The sequence below is a fragment of the Pelophylax lessonae genome (genome assembly GCF_965119305.1).
Source record: "Pelophylax lessonae genome assembly, chromosome: 4".
Lineage (NCBI taxonomy): Eukaryota > Metazoa > Chordata > Amphibia > Anura > Ranidae > Pelophylax > Pelophylax lessonae.
This window is the reverse complement of record NC_138771.1, coordinates 165,814,556-165,837,078: the sequence shown is the minus strand read 5'-3', so window position 1 is coordinate 165,837,078 and position 22,523 is coordinate 165,814,556. Positions and strand designations below refer to the sequence as shown.

General features: G+C 39.2%; 1 protein-coding gene across 1 annotated transcript; it reads left to right on the top strand.

The window, feature by feature from the left end:
* The first annotated feature begins 331 nt into the window (after nucleotides 1-331).
* On the top strand, nucleotides 332-22,042 carry CPA1 (carboxypeptidase A1). The gene is made up of 11 exons (XM_082255303.1): nucleotides 332-410; nucleotides 2,330-2,411; nucleotides 4,480-4,614; nucleotides 13,008-13,112; nucleotides 13,267-13,368; nucleotides 16,852-16,950; nucleotides 19,615-19,725; nucleotides 19,838-19,928; nucleotides 21,182-21,381; nucleotides 21,507-21,591; nucleotides 21,813-22,042. Exons 1-11 carry the CDS (start codon nucleotides 346-348, stop codon nucleotides 21,998-22,000), a joined length of 1,263 nt encoding a protein of 420 aa, XP_082111429.1. The 5' UTR covers nucleotides 332-345; the 3' UTR covers nucleotides 22,001-22,042.
* The last annotated feature ends 481 nt before the right edge of the window (nucleotides 22,043-22,523 follow it).

Below are 22,523 nucleotides of genomic sequence, written 5' to 3'. Positions count from 1 at the left end.
CTTTGTCAGGAATTCATCAACCAGATTTAATTCAAAATCTGTCTTACACATTCAACTTATGATGCAATACAAGGTAGTTTATTTAAACATGCTACTGTAAGTACTCCACAGTACTGCAAAAAAAAAAAGAAACAATAGTGAGGAGGGCCTCTTGATAAAAGAGAACTTAAATATAGTAATCTGGTTAACAGCTGCTATGTTCCCATTATATTAATTGGGTATGTGTGGGAAAACATCAGGTGCTCTTCAGCCAGTGCCAGAAAATTTGGCCGCACGGTGCAATCATTGAACAGACAAGAGTATATATATAATGACTTGGACGGTAAAACCTCTAAGCATTCCACGATGAAGGGCGTACTGGTATTCCTTGCCTTGGTGGCTGCCGTCTACAGTGCCGGGGATTTCAGCGGGTATGTAGAGAATTTGTAAAAAGAAAAAGTTTATGTATTCAAAGCTCTAATGTAATATAGGACCTTTGATGCTAGGCATTGGGCTTGTGTTGATGGCCAAATGCAGTCTGCTTTTAATATCAGGTTGAGTAGCTTTTGAGATCACTGGCTGTATGACTGTTCTGGGCCAATTACTTATAAATTATTGAAGCCAGAGACAGGCAGGCAAATATCTTGTTCACAAGAATGTCAGCAGTGTCAGTCCATGTATTTCTCTGAATACAGGTTTCCTTTAATGCTTTCAGTAAAAGTGTATCTAAAGCCAAGAGCAAACACGTAATATATTTCATCTTACCGGTACTTATATTTGGTGGTTGCAATGGCTTTCTTTTATCAGGCCTTTTTCCTTTATTTTTATGTGGTGTTCTTGGCAATAATACATTTACTGTCATAAAACTACAAAGCTCACTCCCTTTGCTGTATCTATGAAGGAGCAACCTTGTTACCCTAGGACAGGAAGAGTGCTCAGACTAAAGAAAAACTCCCTCTCTTCTCATATTTATAGTAGGTGGTGTTGTATAGTCCTAATAATCTTCCTTATAACATTGTTTGAGATAAAACTGCAGAGTACACAGAACACCATTACATTTCTGTAGATACAAAACAAAGAAAGGGCGCACCAGCCTAGCGCATTAACCTCGGCGAGTTTATTAAATCAAGATAAAAATCAGCTACTCACAAACATTCGTGAAATACAAGCACATCAATTCCATAGAGCCGCCTCATAGTAGAGGTCCGATATCTCGTTGAAAGCAGAGTGCTGACGCGTTTCGAGGCCATGCCTCTTCCTCAGAGCCTGGAGACCATGGCTTTCAACGAGATATCGGACCTCTACTATGAGGCGGCTCTATGGAATTGATGTGCCTGTATTTCACGAATGTTTGTGAGTAGCTGATTTTTATCTTGATTTAATAAACTCGCTGAGGATAATGCGCTAGGCTGGTGCGCCCTTTCTTTGTTTTGTATCTACAGTGTCTGGTCGACTGCCCCAGTCGTAAGGGGCAGCAAAGCCTAGCCATAATGGATGCCAAGTACTAGCACGAGTTCCGGGATTGAGGCAGCCTGAGGACCAGGTTCTGAGCGCAGGAGTGGAGTGCTGTACAGCACTTATCTTTTTTGGACCATTACATTTCTGACAGGTTCAACTGCATTTTTGGCATTTTTGCACTTATTGAACATATTTATAACAAAATGTTTAACAAAGCAAAAGGGGGTAATTCATGTTAATTTTTACGTTTTACACACATTTTAAAAAACTGAACTGCAGGCACAGCCGCTAGGTTAGTTTCAAGAAATTACCCAAATGCTCAACATACTTGCCTAAATCTGTGGTCTTTGTATTATTTCTCTTTATTATTATTCAACCATAGTCCTTGGTTTTTTGAAGAGTAGAATAGATTATTTTTCTTCCCTGCCAAGGAAGAGGATCCTTCTTTGGGTGTCCACATCAATGCCTGAGTGATATGGACCAACACCTCCTATTGACTTTCCAGCAGCGAGTTATCTCAGGATCCAAAACACTGCAGTGACATGATAACATCACAAGGTGGTGACCTCTTGACTGCAGCTCTGGATTCACCAGTCATGATTTCTTTAGTTGAAACTGACTATATGTCTGTATCTTTGTACCGGTAAATGCAGACACTGTGTTTGACTTTTGCAGTCTGCTTTCAAAGTACTGACAGTTAATCGTTCCCCCATAAACAGCTATAGTGTAAATTGGAACAACTTGACACTAAAAAAGTCTGCACTATCACATAAAATCAATCCATTTTTATTCTGGAGATTTGCTTCATCAATATTGTCATCATAAAGTTTTCAGTTTACGTGTTTTAACAGTGTGAATGTGTAATTTACATTATTATTTTATCTACTTGCAGACAACAAGTCCTGAGAATTCTTCCCATTAGTGAGGATGAAGTAAGCGTGGTCAGGGAACTCGAAAACTTTGAGGACCTAGGGGTAATTACATAACTTTTTTCATCCTTCCAAATTGACATATGTGAGTGTATACAGATATACTATATATATATATATATATATATACAGTATCTCACAAAAGGGAGTACACCTTTTACTTTTTTGTAAATATTCTATTATATCTTTTCATGTGACAACACTAAAGAAATGACACTTTGCTACAATGTAAAGTAGTGAGTGTACAGCTTGTATAACAGTGTAAATTTGCTGTCCCCTCAAAATAACTCAACACACAGCCATTAATGTCTAAACCGCTGGCAACAAAAGTGAGTACACCCCTAAGTTAAGATGTCAAAATTTGGCCCAAAGTGTCAATATTTTGTGTGGCCACCATTATTTTCCAGCACTGCCTTAACCCTCTTGGGTATGGAGTTCACCAGAGCTTCACAGGTTGCCACTGGAGTCCTCTTCCACTCCTCCATGATGACATCACAGAGCTGGTGGATGTTAGAGACCTTGTGCTCCTCCACCTTCCATTTGAGGATGCCCCAGAGATGCTCAATAGGGTTTAGGTCTGGAGACATGCTTGGCCAGTCCATCACCTTTACCCTCAGCTTCTTTAGAAAGGCAGTGATTGTCTTGGAGGTGTGTTTGGGGTTGTTATGTTGGAATACTGCCCTGCAGCCCAGTCTCCCAAGGGAGGGAATCATGCTCTGCTTCAGTATGTCACCTTACATGTTGGCATTTATGGTTTCCTCAATGAACTGTAGCTCCTCAGTGCCGGCAGCACTCATGCAGTCCCAGACCATGACATTCCCACCGCCATGCTTGACTGTAGCCCAGACACACTTGTCTTTGTGCTCCTCACCTGGTTGCCACCACACACGCTTGACACCATCTGAACCAAATAAGTTTATCTTGGTCTCATCAGACCCCAAGACATTGTTCCAGTAATCCATGTCCTTAGTCTACTTGTCTTCAGCAAACTGTTTGTGGCCTTTCTTGTGCATCATCTCTAGAAGAGGCTTCCTTCTGGGACGACAGCCATGCAGTCCAATTTGATACAGTGTGTGGCGTATGGTCTGAGCACTGACAGGCTAACCCCCCACTCCTTTAACCTCTGAAGCAATGCTGACAGCACTCGTCTATTTCCCAAAGACAACCTGATATATAACGCTGAGCACGTGCACTCAACTACTTTGGTCGACCATGACGAGGCCTGTTCTGAGTGGAACCTGTCCTGTTAAACTGTTGTATGGTCATGGCCACCATGCTTCAGCTCAGTTTCAGGGTCTTGGCAATCTTCTTATAGCCTAGGTCATCTTTATGTAGAGCAATAATTATTTTTTTCAGATGAGAGAGTGAGAGCGATAACACCAAATTTAACACATCTGCTCCCCATTCATACCTGAGACCTTGTAACACTAACGAGTCACATGACACCGGGGAGGAAAAATGTCTAATTGGGCCCAATTTGGACATTGTAATTTGGGGGTGTACTCACTTTTGTTGCCATCGCTTTAGACATTAATGGCTGTGTGTTGAGTCATTTTGAGGTGACAACAAATTTACACTGTTATACAAACTGTACACTCACTACTTTACATTGTAGCAAAGTGTAATTTCTTCAGTGTTGTCACATGAAAAAATATAATAAAATATATACAAAAATGTGAGGGGTATACTCACTTTTGTGAGATACTGTATATATATATATATATATATATATATATATATATATATACAGTATATACAGTATAGTAGGTACTTGTAGATCTTTGAAAAGAAAATAGAAGCATTAGTAAGGTTGTTTTATTATATTTTTTAAAACAAGCTTAGTATTATTTCTGTTCCCTTTGGGAAGACCTACAAGTGCCTACCATATTTTGTGTTAAGTGCTGGTACCTTGCGGGTTTGTTTGTGTCTGTGTGTAACTTTTACTTTGTTTCTAATTGTGTATTTTCACAATCCAACAGAGTTTTATTACATATAGTCACATTTGACCTGCACATAAATAATTGTGACACTGAGAACATTGGGTACATATTTTAAAAACAATGCTGCTAAAAAAAAGTCCTCACAGGTACAATCTTTACTTTATGTCTTGCAGCTTGACTTCTGGACATCACCCTCACATGCCAACAGACACATTGACATCCGTGTGCCATTATACAGCCTCCAGGATGTCAAGGTCTACCTGGAGTCCAACAACATCCAGTACAGTGTCATGATCCAGGACTTGCAGGTGACTGGTACCATAATCGTTAAGGAAGGCTCTGTCTTGATGTGACTTGGGGAAAAAAAAATTATTAAATCTCCACATGATCTAATAAGATGAAGTGAAAATGTTGATAAAAACCAATAGAGTAATGTCTTTATTAAAATGCCTGTTAAACTGCTAGTAGGCAGGGCCATACCACACATTACTTTACAGTACTTTCTTTTGTCATCTATATCTTAGAATATTTGTATCATTTTTTAAGTCATTGCTGACAAAATTTTAAATTGCATTATATTTTCACAAGACCAACACTATATATAAATAATGAATGAAAACATCTACCGGGAGAAAAACGCAGAATGCTATTACTTACTTCTCCTTCCAATAATGCTAGTTAACTGGCTTGAGTTATTTCTGAGTCACTTGCACAGTTACAAAAATCATTTTTGTTCAGTTACTGCATGGTTGTTCAAGGTCAGTGAATCAGGCAGAAACAAAAGTAGAGACAGCCAAGCAACTGGTATTTTAGGAAGGAGATCATCAATGGAAATGTTTATATTTTTCCAGTATAACTTTTCCTTTATACTATACCTGTGCCCAGAATATGAACATTAAAGTATTAACGTATTCTGAAGAAACAGTGAAAGCACTTTAAAACAAACTCTTATTCACCTATGTAGCTGCAAGGATTGTGGAGAAATGAATATTCAAAGTTCACAGGCATTTTGAATAAAAGCTCCTTTCCCTTTTATTTTGTATCTAGAGCAGGAATGTTTCAGCCTAGCAGTATTCTAATGTATACACACATGGGAAATAGCATTGCATATAAAACACAAGCTTAAGCACTTGAGTCAAGTGTGCAATTTTAAAATGAAAGCAGCTGTTAGTCCTAGGATCACTTTAAAATGCTAGATGGACTTTAGCAGCTCCTGTAAGTCCCGGCGGCTTCTTGTGGTAAAACTGCTAGCCATCAGTGACAGTTGGGGTCTAGCACTAAGCTTAGGAGCTGGAATAATCAGTCCCTGGGATTCCATTCCTCCTACAGATAACTGCATAAGGGCATGCTGTTGTAGAGAATGTTAAAACAATGCTTCCATGTTGTGTTTACATTTGGAGTATAGTGACTTAAAGTGGAGTTCCGGCCTATTTTGCAACTTTAATGATTCCTCGAGTGCTCGCTATGCTGATCAACAATTGGGCATTTTCAATTTTTTTCGGGGGTCCCTTACCTTATTTTCAGGGCATTTTTGATTGTACTTCCTCCTTCTCCCCCCTCTGTGGCCGCGGCCACCGACATCACTTCCGCCTTTGCATTGCATCCTGGGAGCTGTTTGTCATCACTCCCAGGAGGCTGGAATCAGGAAGAACTCCCAGAATACTTCCTGGAATCAGGTACACAGCAGATTACACTGCGGCTTCAGATGCCCACATCCAAGATGGCCGTGCTCAGACAGTGTTTTTAAAAGTAATATTTTGACTAAAATCCAATACTATACACCTTGTAAGTATGAGAATAGCGGTTCTGTAAAGGGCAATGGATTAGTATTATAGGGGTATTTTTAGTTAAAAAAAGGTATTTGAGGCCGGAACTCCGCTTTAACAGCACTGCTTATCAGAACAAAATCTCAGGCAAAGCTGTAGCAGCTCTTTCTTTCCCCAACCTGCAGCAGTGGAAATGATCTGTTGCTGTTCAGATAGATTAGGTCTTCACTGACGAGATCCAGACTCCCGATGATGAAAAGAAAAGTAAAATATTATCGCATTATATCACTTAGATCATCACATCATTTTTCTGACCTGGGGATAATTTTGAGAAGGAACTATACTCACACACACTGTCCATTTATTTAATAGTTTTTATATATTTTTTACACTTTTTAAACTTGTTTCTTAAATTTGTTACACTTTATTTCCAAAAAAAAAAAAACAAGGAAATAAAAACATGTGTATCCAAATTTTCTAGCAAACTAAATCCTTATCTGTCCCAAATAAACAATGTATAATACTATAATACTTTGGGTAGACTACAAATGCTAAAAGTTATGATGTACAGAACTGAGGCATCGCTAAAACAAACAAAGAGGCCTTGAAGGGATTTTCGAGATTTAGTGAGAAAAATGGCCTGGAGACTCAAGTGGTTAAAACCCATCTATGAGAAAATATCTTGTTTTTTTTTTTTTTTTTTTTAAATACTATTTATTGCAAAAGTAAGCAAAATACAGAAGTAAGTGTCTCTGTGCAAAAGGTTACAGAATGGAATGCTTATAGACTTGTAGAACAATGAAAGCAATAAACCAGTAAATCCCACCAAAAAGGGGGAGGAAAAAAATAAAGCAAAACCAGTCTCAGTCTGTATATATAAAAGGTACATACTGACTTTATATTTAAAGGTAATTATACAGAATACAGCATTTTAATCACACAAGCCTTTCTATAACATACATTTACTGCTCAGTGGTAATGGTAGAAAGATCTTGTTTTAAATCTCTTTTACTGCTTGTTAAAAATGTAAATACTAGAATGTCCATTGTCTGGACATATGTGCGCTTTAGGTTTTCCATAATTAGCAAACCAGACCACTTTTTCTTGGTGCATACTGAGGCTCCAAAACAGTCACTAAATGTATTTTTGACTTTAAAAAAATTACTTATGTAAATTGTTAGCTTAAAGTGGATGTAAACCTGATTCATGAAATTTGACCTGGGCACATATATCTGTAGTGTTTACCTATCTCTCTTCAAATCCCTAATTCCCATAGCTGCTCTGTTATTCTGTTATTAGCATTATAACTTCTGACAAGTTCCCCGTCAACTGAGATAAAACCAGGCTGAATTTTGTGTTGGGTGCGTGCTATAAATAGATTGCAGAGAGCTGGTCTATTCACAGCACGGCTCTTCCTGTTACTGCATATGTGGAAAGGGGGTCCGTGCATTTCTTCCAATCAGCTGTCCCACAGTGTATGGCCAAACTTCCCTCCCACAGGTGAATCAGGAAGAGAAAATTCTAACAGGAGGTACACTTTCTAAACAGTCTAGAAAGATGAAGACAGCACATATACAAGTAAAATATATGTAGGAGGATTTGTTTAATCTCTGTATATCATCTAAGGCTGTTCACTTCACTGGGTATATGTGAGGGTTTACATCCACTTTAAAACAGGCCTTGAAAAAAAATTCAAAATCCAATCAAATTGCCTGGCCCCTCACCCTTTTCAAATCTCCTACTGTTAGTAGGTATAAAATGTACCTGTAAAAAAAATATATATATATATATATATATATATATACACATACACATACCTTGCCCCTCTGTTTGCCATTGCTGGGCAAGATGTCACTGTCCTTGCAGTGAGATTTCTAAAGAATGTTAAGCAAGTGAAAGCAAGAGAGCGGATATTCCAGTCCATTGCAAGAATCATCTTCTCATGAGAAAAGAGGGGGGTTTTTGGTTGAGCTGACCCTTGTGTGCCATAATCCTATTAATTAGAGAAAAAGAAACTCCATGATGCAAAACAAGTTTGCTCAGGGAGATAGAGATTTGGTGGACTTTAAAGGCACATATTAAGTAGGCAAAAGACTACCATAGATATAAAAAACGTATATTCTTTTATTTAACCAAAGTTTTTTTAAAAAAGAACAAAAGTTCAAAAACACAGAATTATACAATGACATACATATTATTTGAAATAAGAACATTTATCATATCTATAGGTCAAAATATTTGATATACAGATATTGTAGTAGTTACACTTTGTGAGTATTAGGATAGTGGTCTGAAGAGGTCGACGCGTTTCGCCTTAGCTTCTTCTGGACCTCAGACGCAAATATACAATTTATCTCTTTTAGTGGAAACAGAAACATGCAATTAGTACAGAGCATTTTATGTTACATTTTATTTCCATATCTTGTATTAAATTGTTAGTCAAAAACAACACACCTCTCAAAATGCAGAAAACCATGTGATCCGTGGTCATCAGTATCAGTATATCATATTGATCATAGAGTAATAAAAAATGGGAAGTGAAGAGGGAGAGAGCCAAGGCCCAAAAAACTGGTGGAGTAGGCCACCTATATATATGGGGCAAAGGAAAAACGTATGAATCTCAAAAGGGTATCTCAGTATCCTCAAATATTAGTAATGATTTATGTTATATTTACCTCAATTCCCACACTGGAATCTATCAAGGATTCAGGTCGGGATCAGAGCAATGATATGGAGGCTGCTATTGGTTGTATCACATGAGGGTCTAATAAGAGAAGTAGTGTATATATTTATATTAGTATTCCCATATCTCATCCATTCAATAGAAATGGAGAGACAAAAACACAAATATATAAAACCACAAGGTTCTATACTTATGAATACATCTCCAAATTGATTCATTATTACCTTTGTATCCTTCTGTTTAATCTTAGACCATATTGGGACCCAGTCCCCTTATAGCAGTAGATATAGGTGTCTTGTAACGTTGGATGGAAATCCATCCAACGTTACAAGACACCTATATCTACTGCTATAAGGGGACTGGGTCCCAATATGGTCTAAGATTAAACAGAAGGATACAAAGGTAATAATGAATCAATTTGGAGATGTATTCATAAGTATAGAACCTTGTGGTTTTATATATTTGTGTTTTTGTCTCTCCATTTCTATTGAATGGATGAGATATGGGAATACTAATATAAATATATACACTACTTCTCTTATTAGACCCTCATGTGATACAACCAATAGCAGCCTCCATATCATTGCTCTGATCCCGACCTGAATCCTTGATAGATTCCAGTGTGGGAATTGAGGTAAATATAACATAAATCATTACTATTATTTGAGGATACTGAGATACCCTTTTGAGATTCATACGTTTTTCCTTTGCCCCATATATATAGGTGGCCTACTCCACCAGTTTTTTGGGCCTTGGCTCTCTCCCTCTTCACTTCCCATTTTTTATTACTCTATGATCAATATGATATACTGATACTGATGACCACGGATCACATGGTTTTCTGCATTTTGAGAGGTGTGTTGTTTTTGACTAACAATTTAATACAAGATATGGAAATAAAATGTAACATAAAATGCTCTGTACTAATTGCATGTTTCTGTTTCCACTAAAAGAGATAAATTGTATATTTGCGTCTGAGGTCCAGAAGAAGCTAAGGCGAAACGCGTCGACCTCTTCAGACCACTATCCTAATACTCACAAAGTGTAACTACTACAATATCTGTATATCAAATATTTTGACCTATAGATATGATAAATGTTCTTATTTCAAATAATATGTATGTCATTGTATAATTCTGTGTTTTTGAACTTTTGTTCTTTTTTAAAAAAACTTTGGTTAAATAAAAGAATATACGTTTTTTATATCTATGGTAGTCTTTTGCCTACTTAATATGTGCCTTTAAAGTCCACCAAATCTCTATCTCCCTGAGCAAACTTGTTTTGCATCATGGAGTTTCTTTTTCTCATCTTCTCATGAGATTTCAGCTGCTTTGCATTCCCCAGTATTTAGCCGGAAGGAGTGTGGTGTCATCCTTACTGAGATGCTGCAGGGGAAAGACAGAAGTGAGGTAAGTATAACCCCTAACTTTGTTCTTTATCGGTACAATTTGTACTTACTAATACTTGGTGAACAGGCCCAGATATTGTAAGCAGCCTTGGATGTTACAGCTAGGTGCGCTTTAACAAGTCCATGTATAAAATATTTGCTGTACGAATGTGACAAGATAAGATAAAATAAGATTTATTATCATTAAAGAAAACAAATTCCCAATGAAATTACAATTCTACTCCACCCATTATTCCTACACGACAATCATACAACTGCACACACATCATATGTAGCCAAGCGAGGAAATCGCTACCAGCATAGTTAAGAATGATGTACTGTTTCTTTAAATTTGCTGTTTGCTCTGAGCTTCTCCTGAAGAGTGGCGCATTGGACTATGGGATATGTGGTCCAGTGGAGGATGAAGACTATGTGGAATGGTCGAATAGAACTATACTCCCAGGGAGCCACGGGTCCCACAGGGGATTGTGGGGAGGTCTATAAATAAAGGGCAGATCAGAGATTCACTCTCTTGCCTCGGGGACCGCGTGTGAGGGGGACAGAGCCAGAGACCTGCTTCAGGGACCAGAGGGAGCGAGACTGAAGCCTAGTGTGGAGGCACTAGTGAGAACTGAGAGGTGGCGGGGGGGGGACACGCCCAGGGCGGAGGACTGCTGGAGAGAAGTACTCAGGAGTTGGGTGAGAGATATCCCATTGTAGTGGGTACAGCAGCTCACGGACACAGAGAGAAGGCCTGTGACTCAGTATAATTACAGTGAGAGCTAGGAGATAGTGGAGTGGTTGCCATGGGACACTGCTGAGTTTGCCTAGTGCGTGGTGAACTCCTATATACACACAGCGGATCCTACTGTTTATTTTAGTCAGAACCTGGATACAAGTACCCCTTTTCCCCTTGGATTACAAATATCATTCTTGGAATGATTTGAGCTCCTACTGCCGGCGAAGACCAGCAAGGCCTTGCTCAGGAAGAAGACTCACTTAATTCAGGGACAAAGGGGGCCCCCTATAGGTGATAGAGTGCACTCTGTCAGGTTACATTTGTTATTGAAGTATATTCCATTGAGAGATATTCCTGCAGCTGAACTAGTTAGATCTGACTGTCTTATTTGTAGTTAGTATAGAGTTAGATATTGTCACTCTCATACTTTTATAGCAGGATTGCATTATTCTTACATATTCGTACATTTCTTCAGTTACATATCATTAGATCTATTTGCCTCTGATGGTATTGAAATAAAGGATTCTGAGTCTTTGGTTACTTTGTGCTTTATGGGACTTTAAGACTCAGAATCTCACTCTGGTTCTAGATTGTCATAATTCCTGTTGTGTTGAAATTGCATTTGTTCCTTTTCCATTTAAAGTCAGTAAAACTGATATATCTATATTCATGCGTCATTGTTGTGTTTCCTGAACTATCATGTCAGAACCCATAGTGTCAAGCGGGTTGGAGGTGTCTCAGGTTCAAGGAAATGTGGAGTAAACGAACATACTCAGCAGCCCCTGTAGGGGGCGTGCTACACATACATAATTTAATTATCCCAAACATATTAAAAACTTCCCCATACTAAAAACTAAATAACAAAACGATAACGTAATACTATATGACCTCTTTCATTTCATTCCTGCATTAATAGCCTTAATAGCCTTTGGGAAAAAAAAACTCTCTTTATATCTATGTGTCCTTGTTTTCATTGTCCTAAAACATCTCCTAGACATTATTAATTCAAAGAAATTACATCCAGGGTGGGTCTGGTCTCTCAGCGAGTTCACCCCCTACAGTTTTCTGTGCTTCTTGAAAGCATGTGTGTCCATCCTCATACATCTATGTGCAGCTCGTACAATATATTAACATACTTTCAATGGCAGAACGATAGAAGGTCTCTAGCACTTTCTTCTCCAAGCCACTCTTCCTAAGAGTCTTAAAAAATGTAAATATTGATGTGATTTCTTCATGATGGCTTTGACATTCATTGTCCATAACAAGTTTTCAGAAATGTATGTACCCAAAAACTGAAAGATTGAGACCCGCTCCACACACACATCCTTAGAAAAAAGTGGTACCAGTTAAGGCCTGTCCCTTCTAAAATCTACGAACACTTACAGAACCCCAACAAAAATTTCCATATTTTGTGCAATTTAATTATCTTCTATGATCATAAGCGCCAAAATAATAAAAAAAAATGCATTATGGTCACTAGATGTTGCTTAAAATCATAGGAGATGCGATAAAATAATAATGATGTTACACAAATTTTGGGGCTGTGCGGTTGTTTCTCACATTCAAACAGCAACATTTTTATACATAGACCTATAAGAAAAGATAAAGTCAGGTTTGTGTAAATATGAATTGGTGTCCAAATGCTGTTTTTTCAAATCTTCATTTTCAAAAATGCTTGCATGAGAATTTAATGCGAAGTGAACATGCCAATGAGAATGATGTGTTTACATGGGGGTTAATGGTGGAGTGGTTGTTTTATGTTACCTTTTTCCTTATTGATATGTGTCTATTTTGATAACTGATTATTTGTCTTGTAGTGTTAACACTTTTACATAATGGTGGGGTGAGGGGGTGGTCTGGTAAGAGGGGCCTTCATCTGGTACTTTTCCGTGTATCTCTGCAAAATTAAAAAATATATATTAATTTTGATATACTTTTTGTTTATCAGCCATCAATAAATACATTTGCAGTAATATGTTGCTGCAGGAAAAGGCAGGGAAGAAATGGATCATTTTTTGCACTTCCTTATTTAAAAACTCCTTAAAGAAATATATTACTCTAATAAAAAATATAAATTATTTTTTACAGGTTAGTATACATGATCATCCTTTTTTATATTATGACAGGCTTTGCTGGATGAAGAACAGAGAGAAATGAAGATTGCTCGTTCCATGGAAAATTCCCGTTCCACTAACACCTTTAACTATGCTACCTACCATACTTTCGATGAGGTATGAATATGTTTAACTTTGTAAAGAAACATTTAGCTTGTCGTAGCTAACCTGATAGATGGACAATTGTCTTTATAAATCATAGTTTCTTACTCTGATCTGTCATATGAATGTGTTTTTGAAAATCATATACATCTATTATGTGTTTCTTCAGATTAACAACTTTATTGACTCATTGGTGGCTGAAAACCCTGGCTTAGTGAGCAAGATTGAGATTGGCAAGAGCTATGAAGGTCGCCCACTCAATGTCCTTAAGGTAAGTGATATATGTTTTTTGAAAATGATCTTATGTTGTAGTGAATTGCAAATGATGATGTTTCCATTGAAGGCATATGTGCTTGTGTAGTAGGGTCAATGATTGTAGCACTCAGTGTAAAAAAGAGAAAAAGGGTAAGCTCTAACGCAGATTTTAACTAATTTTTAATCTTTTCATCTATGAGTTTTCTTGCCTTTTTATAGTTCTTGGAGACCCCAGTGGTAATATGCCTGGCATATTTTCTGGCTTTATTCTTGCTTGTCTTGCACAGCTGGCTGCTTTCATTCACATTTGATATATATGTTAAAATAAAATAAAAAACTAGAAGACATAATTAGAGTTCCTTATATTAGCTGTAGCTGCCATGCAGGACTGAGAACTAGCCATGAAGTTTTTCCTCCCAAAGTCCCCAAGGTACTAGACTTTGTTGGATCCATCAACCAAAAACTGGAGTCTGAGTTTCAGGGGGACTGGAATCTGAGTTTCAGGCTGATCAGCGGGAAAGCTGGGACACACACAAGCTGTGGATCTGGGCAGGGCCGCTGATAGGGCAGTACAACCAGCACTGCTGTACCGGGCCCGGGCTCCATGAGCTCCACTAGGGGCCCGGGCAGCTTTAAAGTTAACTTCTGCCTAAATAAATAGAAATCCTTTAAATTCCATCCCCCACTTCAATTTCATTACAGGGTGTATAAATATATTTTCCTGGGCCCCATGAGGTCAACAGAGGGGCCCAGGAGGTGATAGCAGAGGAGGGACTTTATTTCCATTTTCGGGGCGTAGGCACGCTAACCTTGTGCACTGTGAATATGCTGCACTGAATGAATATGTAGTTCCGGCCGCCCTGGCGGAGTGATTCGTTTGTGCATGCTGTGGAATGAGGAAGTGACTGATGAGAGATGGATGAGAGGGCTCAGCAGTACACAGACCAGCAGCACACAGTGACACTGACAGACTTCTATGGAAGGAAGGTACAGCTCCCAGACTCCCTGACTGTGTGCTTATAATCATATTCATTATGATGATCACAGCACAGCATGTACTTTATGGCTCTGGCTCTGTGTTATATGGCTTTTGGGTGCTGACTTTGTTAACTTATGGCCATACTGATTGTAACACAGTGCAGCCTTAACAAAGTCAGCACCCAGCAGCCATGTGACACAGAGCCATAAAGTACATGCTGTGCTGTGATCATCATAATGAATATGATTATAAGCATGAGTTGCTAGTTCACTCTTGTGTTTGGAAGGGGAAAGGGGGAGTAAGAACATGCAGCTGAGCCATGTTTTTACCTCCCACTACCACCGCTCCCCTTAAATAGCCTTTCAACCAAGCTTTTCAATTAGGTCCGCCTGTCAGCTTTACATGCGGATCTGATTGAATGTTCCATGTAGGTCTATGGGGGTTTGGATGTAAATGGACTTGTGTCCATACACCCTCCTTCCTCCGGGTCTGCAGACCTAAATGTTATAGATCAAAGCTAGCATGATGTAAAATGGATATGAGTGCATTTACATCTGGCCACCCATAGAGACATTACAAGTCATTCATAGACAGGGCTATTGATTGGCATGATTTTGGGGCCCGACCCCATTGTGGATCAGTTCGGGGCTAGGCACTTCAAGGTCCTATGGATCCCGGGTTCTGACTTGCAAGAGGTTCAGGACTTCCTGATGCTATGGTCCTCAACAGACATTACCCCATTAGAAAAACACTTGAGGGTTCTCAGTGCAGGGCCACTGATAAGCCAGTACATGAGCTTAGCAGGGAGGGCCCGGGCAGCCTCACAGACAAAATGCACTCCCCGCTCATTCCACTCCTTCTAGCTTAGGGGGTGTTATATACTACATGCAATTCCAGGGCCCCTTTCTGATTATGGGATGGTGGAGGCGGAGCAGTTGAGGGACTTTTTTTTTTTCAATTTTCGGCGCATGCGCATTCCCGCACCTGCTCCGCATGTTGCTGGCTGCTGTGCTAAAGTCCCGGATGCCTGCCACTGTGGCTGCCCATTGCCTACCCTGGCGGAGTGATCTTCCTCCGCTCAGGTCCCCACTCAGCAGCCGAGATCAAGAGGCTTATGTGAGGCGGGTGGCAGCAGCAGTGGCAAGGAGAGACAGCTTACAGTGAGCAGAGGGAGCCACACTATATTGTGGATGGAGCACATGTAAGCTGCAGGTTTAGTACATTTCCTAAGTAAATTATTAACTTTTTTTCCCCCACAGGTTTTTTATTTTGAATTGTACTGCAGCATGGAGAAGGGGCCCGAACTAAATAAGCATACTTTGCTTTGTAATATAAGACCCACCTAAATTAGTTTTGCTAATTTTAGCTAAAATTGCAGAATGTATTGAAGCCACTGCATCATGTGCCAGTAAAGCAGCTAGCATTTTCAAAAGCAATGGTCAGCAATGGCTGATGAAAAATTTTTATAATCACTGTATTTCTTTAAGAGACCCTGCCATGTAACAAAATACCCATGTGATAAGGTTCTGATGGCAGTAACAATTTTCCAAACGTAAAAGAGCAATGCATGTTGTGAGCCTATATATCTCCATCTTCTGCTAGTTATACTGACTTTGCTGTATGCTTTGTACACAGATCAGTGATCTGGCTATTTAGTCTCACTGCAAAGCAAGGAGAAAAACCAGACTGTTCTGTTAGTAAAAGCAGCACATATAAGGCAGGGTCTGGGGCGGGACCAGGGGCGGAGTTGAGGGTGGGGCTAAAGGGGGCCCCATCAGGTAGGCTGTACGGGGCCCCATGATTTCTATCAGCGGCCCTGGATCTGGGAAACAAATATCTCCCCATTGGAGAGGATCTGAATTCTCCCTATTGCGGCTGGCACATGAATGTCCCGTCCCACAACCAACTGCTGGGTTCTTGTCTGAGCTAGTTTAATTGGGTATTATTAGACCTCACTTCTAAAAACAAGCTGCAGTCTGGATGATTAATTACTCTTTCAATATACAGTGGTGTGATAGGAAACATCCCCTGAGGAAGCCGAAGCCATCGACAAAACATGTTGGGATTATTAGCCTAGAAGTATCACCAACTGTTGACTATATTGATTACTCTCCAGAATGCGAAGATGGAGTGATTTTAAATTTTTATATAAATATATGTCTTTATGTGTTGTTTCTAAAATAATTTTTGAATCAATTAAATAAAACATGCTAAAAGTTCTCATATATGTCTTTTGTAAGCACTATTGGAACCTAAAAAATTCCAGCTCCTGAGGGAGCAATTCTCTTGTGTCTAACTGTATATACAGATAGGGATATCAGATTTCTGTTTATAAGATAGGAATGTCAGATTAATGTCATGAAGTTTTCAGCATCCAACAGACCTTATTCACATGATCATAAAATAGATCATATAGTAGTACTTTCTCAAACTTATTGTTGTGACAAGTAACTAGCATTTGCCAAATGACATGTGCTGTCAAATATTGTTTTTTCAAAAATGTGTTGCTTTCTTTTTTAGTTTAGTACTGGAGCCAACCGTCCTGCTTTCTGGATTGATACTGGAATTCATTCCCGTGAGTGGGTCACTCAGGCCAGTGGAGTCTGGTTTGCTAAAAAGGTAAATAACCATTACTCCTATATTTCTTATTCTGGATTAGAGTGATGTATGATTAGAGCACACATTTTGAGTATGACATTAAACTAGACTGCCAATACAAACTATATTACTGGTTTAGGCTAGTGCTAGTGTCCTCATCTGAAAATGTTATTAGCCTCGCTAGCCTTCCGATCCTTTGTCTTTGTTATTGAGTAACTTACCTGGAATAAGTATGCAGGCCTGACTTCTTTGGCTTCTTAATTGTCTCAGGTTAGTAGTAAAGCTTGAGGATCAGAATGACAACCAATCAACTAGTGGTTTTAGAGGTATTCTCTAAAACAGGTTCATTTTAACCAAAGATAGCAGAATTAAAAAAAAAAATTAAATAAAAAAATGAAATAGGAAGGTCTTTTCTAAAGTAAAAATGCATTGGTAAAATGACAATAGAAGAAATTGAAACAAACCTATTCTTTTGTTAGGAAATGGCAAAACAATTAGGGCATTCCTTAAAAAACATGGAGACTGTACCCATCATTAAAAGTCCAATAAAAGTAATGCATATGTAGCACTGCCCCCTTGAGTGTTGCTGGTAATTGTATGTTCTTCTGTGCTGCTTTGACCCCGTGAACCGTCCAGCCCTCCTGACACTCTATGTTCAGACATGTTGTGTATACCTTTAAATGACACACTGACACAATGGAAATAGATTTTAACTCCTTAGCTCAGCTTTACTCAAGAAAAAGGCTTGAAAAGAGTATTAATCAACTAGACCCTGGATAAAAAGCCAGGGATCAGTTGAATTAACACTAAAGAAAAGTGAATAAAGAATTAAAATAACAAGTAAATACGCCAAATGTACTCAGCATCTTGCAGTAAGTGAATGAATCTCTCAGAAAGCTATATATTGCTATAAGAAACGCTTTTACTAAAGGGAAACCCCGGCCGTCCTATAATACCTGTATCCCAATGAGAGAAGAGATCATCTAGATACCAGTAACGTGTCCCCTTTAAGAGCAATGATATAGCAATGTTCAGTTTACAAGGCCTTGCTAAGATCTTCACTGGCAGTTGGAGCTTAAAGAACAAATGATTCCCCAGTGTAGCACAGTGTGAAACAGGCAATGCAGAATAGCTGGATCTGAATATCAATGATCTACTAACTAAACCAGATGTAGAGTGTCTGTGTTCAGTGTCTAAGAAACTGAAGCAACTGGTAACTGGACTCTGAGCAGGTGCTCTCTCACCAGTCCTGATGTCCTTCTTATGAGTCCTGAAAGAACAGGCAGCGGCAACTCTCCACGCTGTGGGACACTGAGATGGCTGCACTCTGCTGTTTCAGTGAGTCTCACCAGCTCCACTCAATCAGAGATACCGCAGGAATGTCCGCGATGCAGTGATGGTCATCCGTCCCACCTGGGCTGAGTCTAAAGACAGCTGGGTTGTGTGCAGTAGGCCTCAGTCTGCTCCCTCTGTGGCAGACTCATGCACACACAATGGATCCCGGGAAGCAAAAGAGTGTGGGCCTGTTCAGCAGATTAATTTATAGTCACTCCCACAATTCTCTCCTGGAGCCCATGGCTTGCTGGGAAGTACAGTTCTTAAACAGCTCAGCAGTGCAGTAATATCCTTGTAGAAGACTACAGTTCCCATGATGCCTTTCTCCCAGTCTCAAGAGATTGATGCATGAAACTTGAGTCCAACACTAGGGGATTATAGAGTCTGAGAGCAGAAAGTAAGTCTGCAGGGACAGATAATGGTAGTCCACTCACGGCTACACATAAAGCGAATAAGAGAGAGAACAGAGCAGCGCCACCTGAGTGTAGTATTAAAACAATACTTTATTGGCATAAAAGGTAATGCACTCACATGAGTGATAGGAAAGCAGGCTTTACAGCAAGTCATCCGATCCACTGCAGGGGAGGCAGGAGAGGTGTAGACAGCCCTGGGTCCTGGCTGTGTCAGTGGCTTCTGGCACTTCCTGGTGTCCTGTTGGCGTCACAGCTTCTCCCTCATCACATCCGGTGGAAGCGGGGTGGTGCTAGCGTTCGAGGCATGCATGCACCTTCGTCAGGCATTGTCAGACAATGCCTGACGAAGGGGCATGCATGCCTCGAACGCTAGCACCACCCCGCTTTCACCGGATGTGATGAGGGAGAAGCTGTGACGCCAACAGGACACCAGGAAGTGCCAGAAGCCACTGACACAGCCAGGACCCAGGGCTGTCTACACCTCTCCTGCCTCCCCGGCAGTGGATCGGGTGACTTGCTGTAAAGTCTGCTTTCCTATCACTCATGTGAGTGCATTACCTTTTATGCCAATAAAGTATTGTTTTAATACTACACTCAGGTGGCGCTGCTCTGTTCTCTCTCTTTTTCTACCATGCACAGAGTCTCCTCCTAACTCTGATAGAGACGGCAGCCACCCAGCCATCCATCTGTACATAGACTCTACTCCTTGGACTTTGTATCTATATACACCTGAAACATATATCATTGTGTTTTTTATCAATATTTTTTGATATTTTTTGATTCTTTATATCTGCTTTTATATCTATTGTTTACATTCATTTTTATAATTTCCCCTCACACTGTGGGTTTAATAGCGCTGGTCCAGCATCTGTCATATATTTCTGTATTCTACATAAAGCGAATATACCATGATTTCCTTATGTGTCTTCCCATGCAGATTGTCTCAGATTATGGAAAAGATGCCTCTCTCACTGCCACGCTGAACACACTGGATATCTTCTTGGAAATCGTCACCAACCCTGATGGCTATGTTTACTCCCACACCAGTGTAACAATGCTGTGTTCTCTTTTGTGATCTTCATCATTTTACCATAAATAAATTATGTATTTACGGTATATCATCAGAAAGAACTTTAGCATTCCCACCTTTATTGTTACAGAACCGTATGTGGCGTAAGACCAGATCCCCTAACAGTGGCTCTCTCTGTGTAGGAACTGACCCCAACAGAAACTGGGATGCTGGCTTTGGAGGTAACATTTACTGGTTTCCTAATTCAATTTCTATAAATTATTTAATTTTCTATTGAACAATTTAAACAAGAGGCTAAAGCTAGTAGCGGAAGGGGAAGGGCTTGTTGTGACAAAAGCTGAATGCCTAAACGTCCTATAGAATATAAATTTAACCTTGGCATTTTGCATTGCAGTTCATTTTGCTTTCGCCAGGGCATCCACAGTCAGTTTAAGAAATTAAATTGTAATGAATTTTAAAAAGGATTATGTCTCTACTGTTCGAGCTTGGTTTTTAAAATATTGTGGTCCAAGTCAGGACTGGAATCTTTAAATCCAAATGCAATGGCAAATGCAAATACTACATCCCACTAAATGTCAAAACTGTATTTTTTAAAGTTTTTAAAAGAGTGAGGAAGTTCCATTACATCCTGACCCACAACAGGACAAAAGGGCATATCTCCTCTGAGTACAAGAATAAAAATCTGACAAAGGCCGTGTTTCTGTTGCAGATATTTTCTTCACTTCCTCTCCTCCTATCACCAGGAAATGTAGTAAGGGGGAAATAACCCAGTAAGGAGTCATCTGAAAAATCTTCACTACCCAGCCAAAAAAAAAAGTCGCCACCAAAAAAAAAAGGTCACACACTCTAATATTTCATCGGACCACCTTTAGCTTTGATTACGGCATGCATTCCCTGTGGCATTGTTTAGATAAGCTTATGTCACAAGATTATTTTCACCCAGTGTTGCATTAATTTTTCACCAAATGATGGGAGAGTCGGACCATTACGAAAAGCCTTCTCCAGCACATCCCAAAGATTCTCAATGGTGTTAAGTTCTGGACTCTGTGGTGGCCAATCCATGCGTGAAAATTATGTCTCATGCTCCCTGAACCACTCTTTCACAATTTGAGCCCGATGAATCCTGGCATTATCATCTTGGATAATGCCCATGCCATCATGGAAGAAAAAATCCACAGATGGAATAACCTGGTCATTCAGTATATTTAGGTAGTAAGCTGACCTCATTCTTTGGGCACGTGCAGTAATTATCCAATAGGATAGTTACTGCATGCTTAGTTTAGTTAGTTGCTTAGTTAATTCCAGGTGGCGACTTTTTTTTTTGGCCAGGCAGTGTAGAAAGAGGTTTTAATTCTTTCCACTCTTTCCAAAACAGAAATAAAATATTGGCCAACTAAGCATATAATAATTTAAAACACAAACTACTGGAAACTCAGGGATATTAAAATTGATGAATTTTTGAATTGTTCACCAGGTGCTGGATCCAGCAGCAGCCCTTGCTCTGAGACCTACAGAGGACGTGCTGCCCATTCTGAGTCAGAAGTCAAGGCTATTGTGGACTTTGTGAAGAGCCACGGCAATATCAAGGGATTTATTTCAATCCACAGCTATTCTCAGATGCTTCTCTACCCTTATGGATATACTACTGCTCCCGCCTCTAACCAAGCTGAATTGGTATGCTCAATGAGCTTTACTTATCAATATTTCTGTGTATTACTTCAATGACAGTCAACATATTTTGCCTTCAAAATACATCTGAAAAACAATGTCCAAAAAATGTTTGCCTTTTTTCCATGCAGCATGAAGTCTCTAGAAATGCAGTTAACGCTTTGGCCTCCCTCTATGGCACTTCATACACCTATGGAAGCATCATCAGCACCATCTGTAAGTATTACCTTAAATACTTAGCGTTGCCTCAATGGCAGTTAACAAAATGTCAGATAATCCTTTTTTGATATATTGTAAAATATAATATTTATCATGCTGTTGGACTGTATATTTTATCTCCGCTCTATCTGGCATACAAGATAATTAAAAAAATTCCTTTCAAAATTAAATTTACAGCACCATCAGCAATAGTTTTTTTTTTTTTTTTTTCTTTGCAGACCAAGCCAGTGGTGGAACCATTGATTGGACCTACAACCAGGGTATTAAACACTCCTATACCTTTGAGCTTCGTGACACTGGTCGCTATGGATTTGCTCTTCCAGCTAACCAGATCATTCCTACTGCTGAGGAGACCTGGCTGGCCCTTACCATTCTTATCGAGCATACCCGTGACAATCTCTATTAAACTATAATAAAGTATGTACAATAAAAATGCATAACTATCCTGAACTGATTTGTGTTTGCTTTCACTTTAAACGGAAACTTGGTGTTTGTTCAGTTTTATTTTTTACGTTTACAAGTATTTAAACTGATTTTGTATTTGTATAAAATCTATATCTTACACATCAACATTAAAGGAATAATTCACCTTTAAAAAAAAAAAATAATAAATGCACATATTTTTGCAGGTAAAAAATGTGCATTTAATATTTTTTTTACTTGGAGCCTGGAAAACATTGCACCCGAGATCTACTACAGGACTTCTGCAGACCTAACAGGAAAAGGCAACGAACTACCGAAGCGCTCAACAGTGAGGACACTTGTTCCAGTGACAACTGTCTGAGAGGAGATTTTGGAAAGTGTTCCTCCTACATCCTATTCTGTCTACAGGAACACAAGTGGCAAAAAAAAAAAGAAAGAAACTGGACAGAGGTTTTAGCCATTCCCTGTAATATCCAAAATTACTAATGAAAAAAGTTTTGACTTTA

Excerpts from the sequence above, each read along its gene's own strand:
- CPA1 (XM_082255303.1), top strand. The coding sequence starts at position 346 with ATGAAGGGCGTACTGGTATTCCTTGCCTTGGTGGCTGCCGTCTACAGT. Across the intron at positions 16,951-19,614 it reads GAGTCTGGTTTGCTAAAAAG|ATTGTCTCAGATTATGGAAA; the intron begins GTAAATAACCAT and ends CTTCCCATGCAG. Across the intron at positions 19,929-21,181 it reads CTGGGATGCTGGCTTTGGAG|GTGCTGGATCCAGCAGCAGC; the intron begins GTAACATTTACT and ends ATTGTTCACCAG.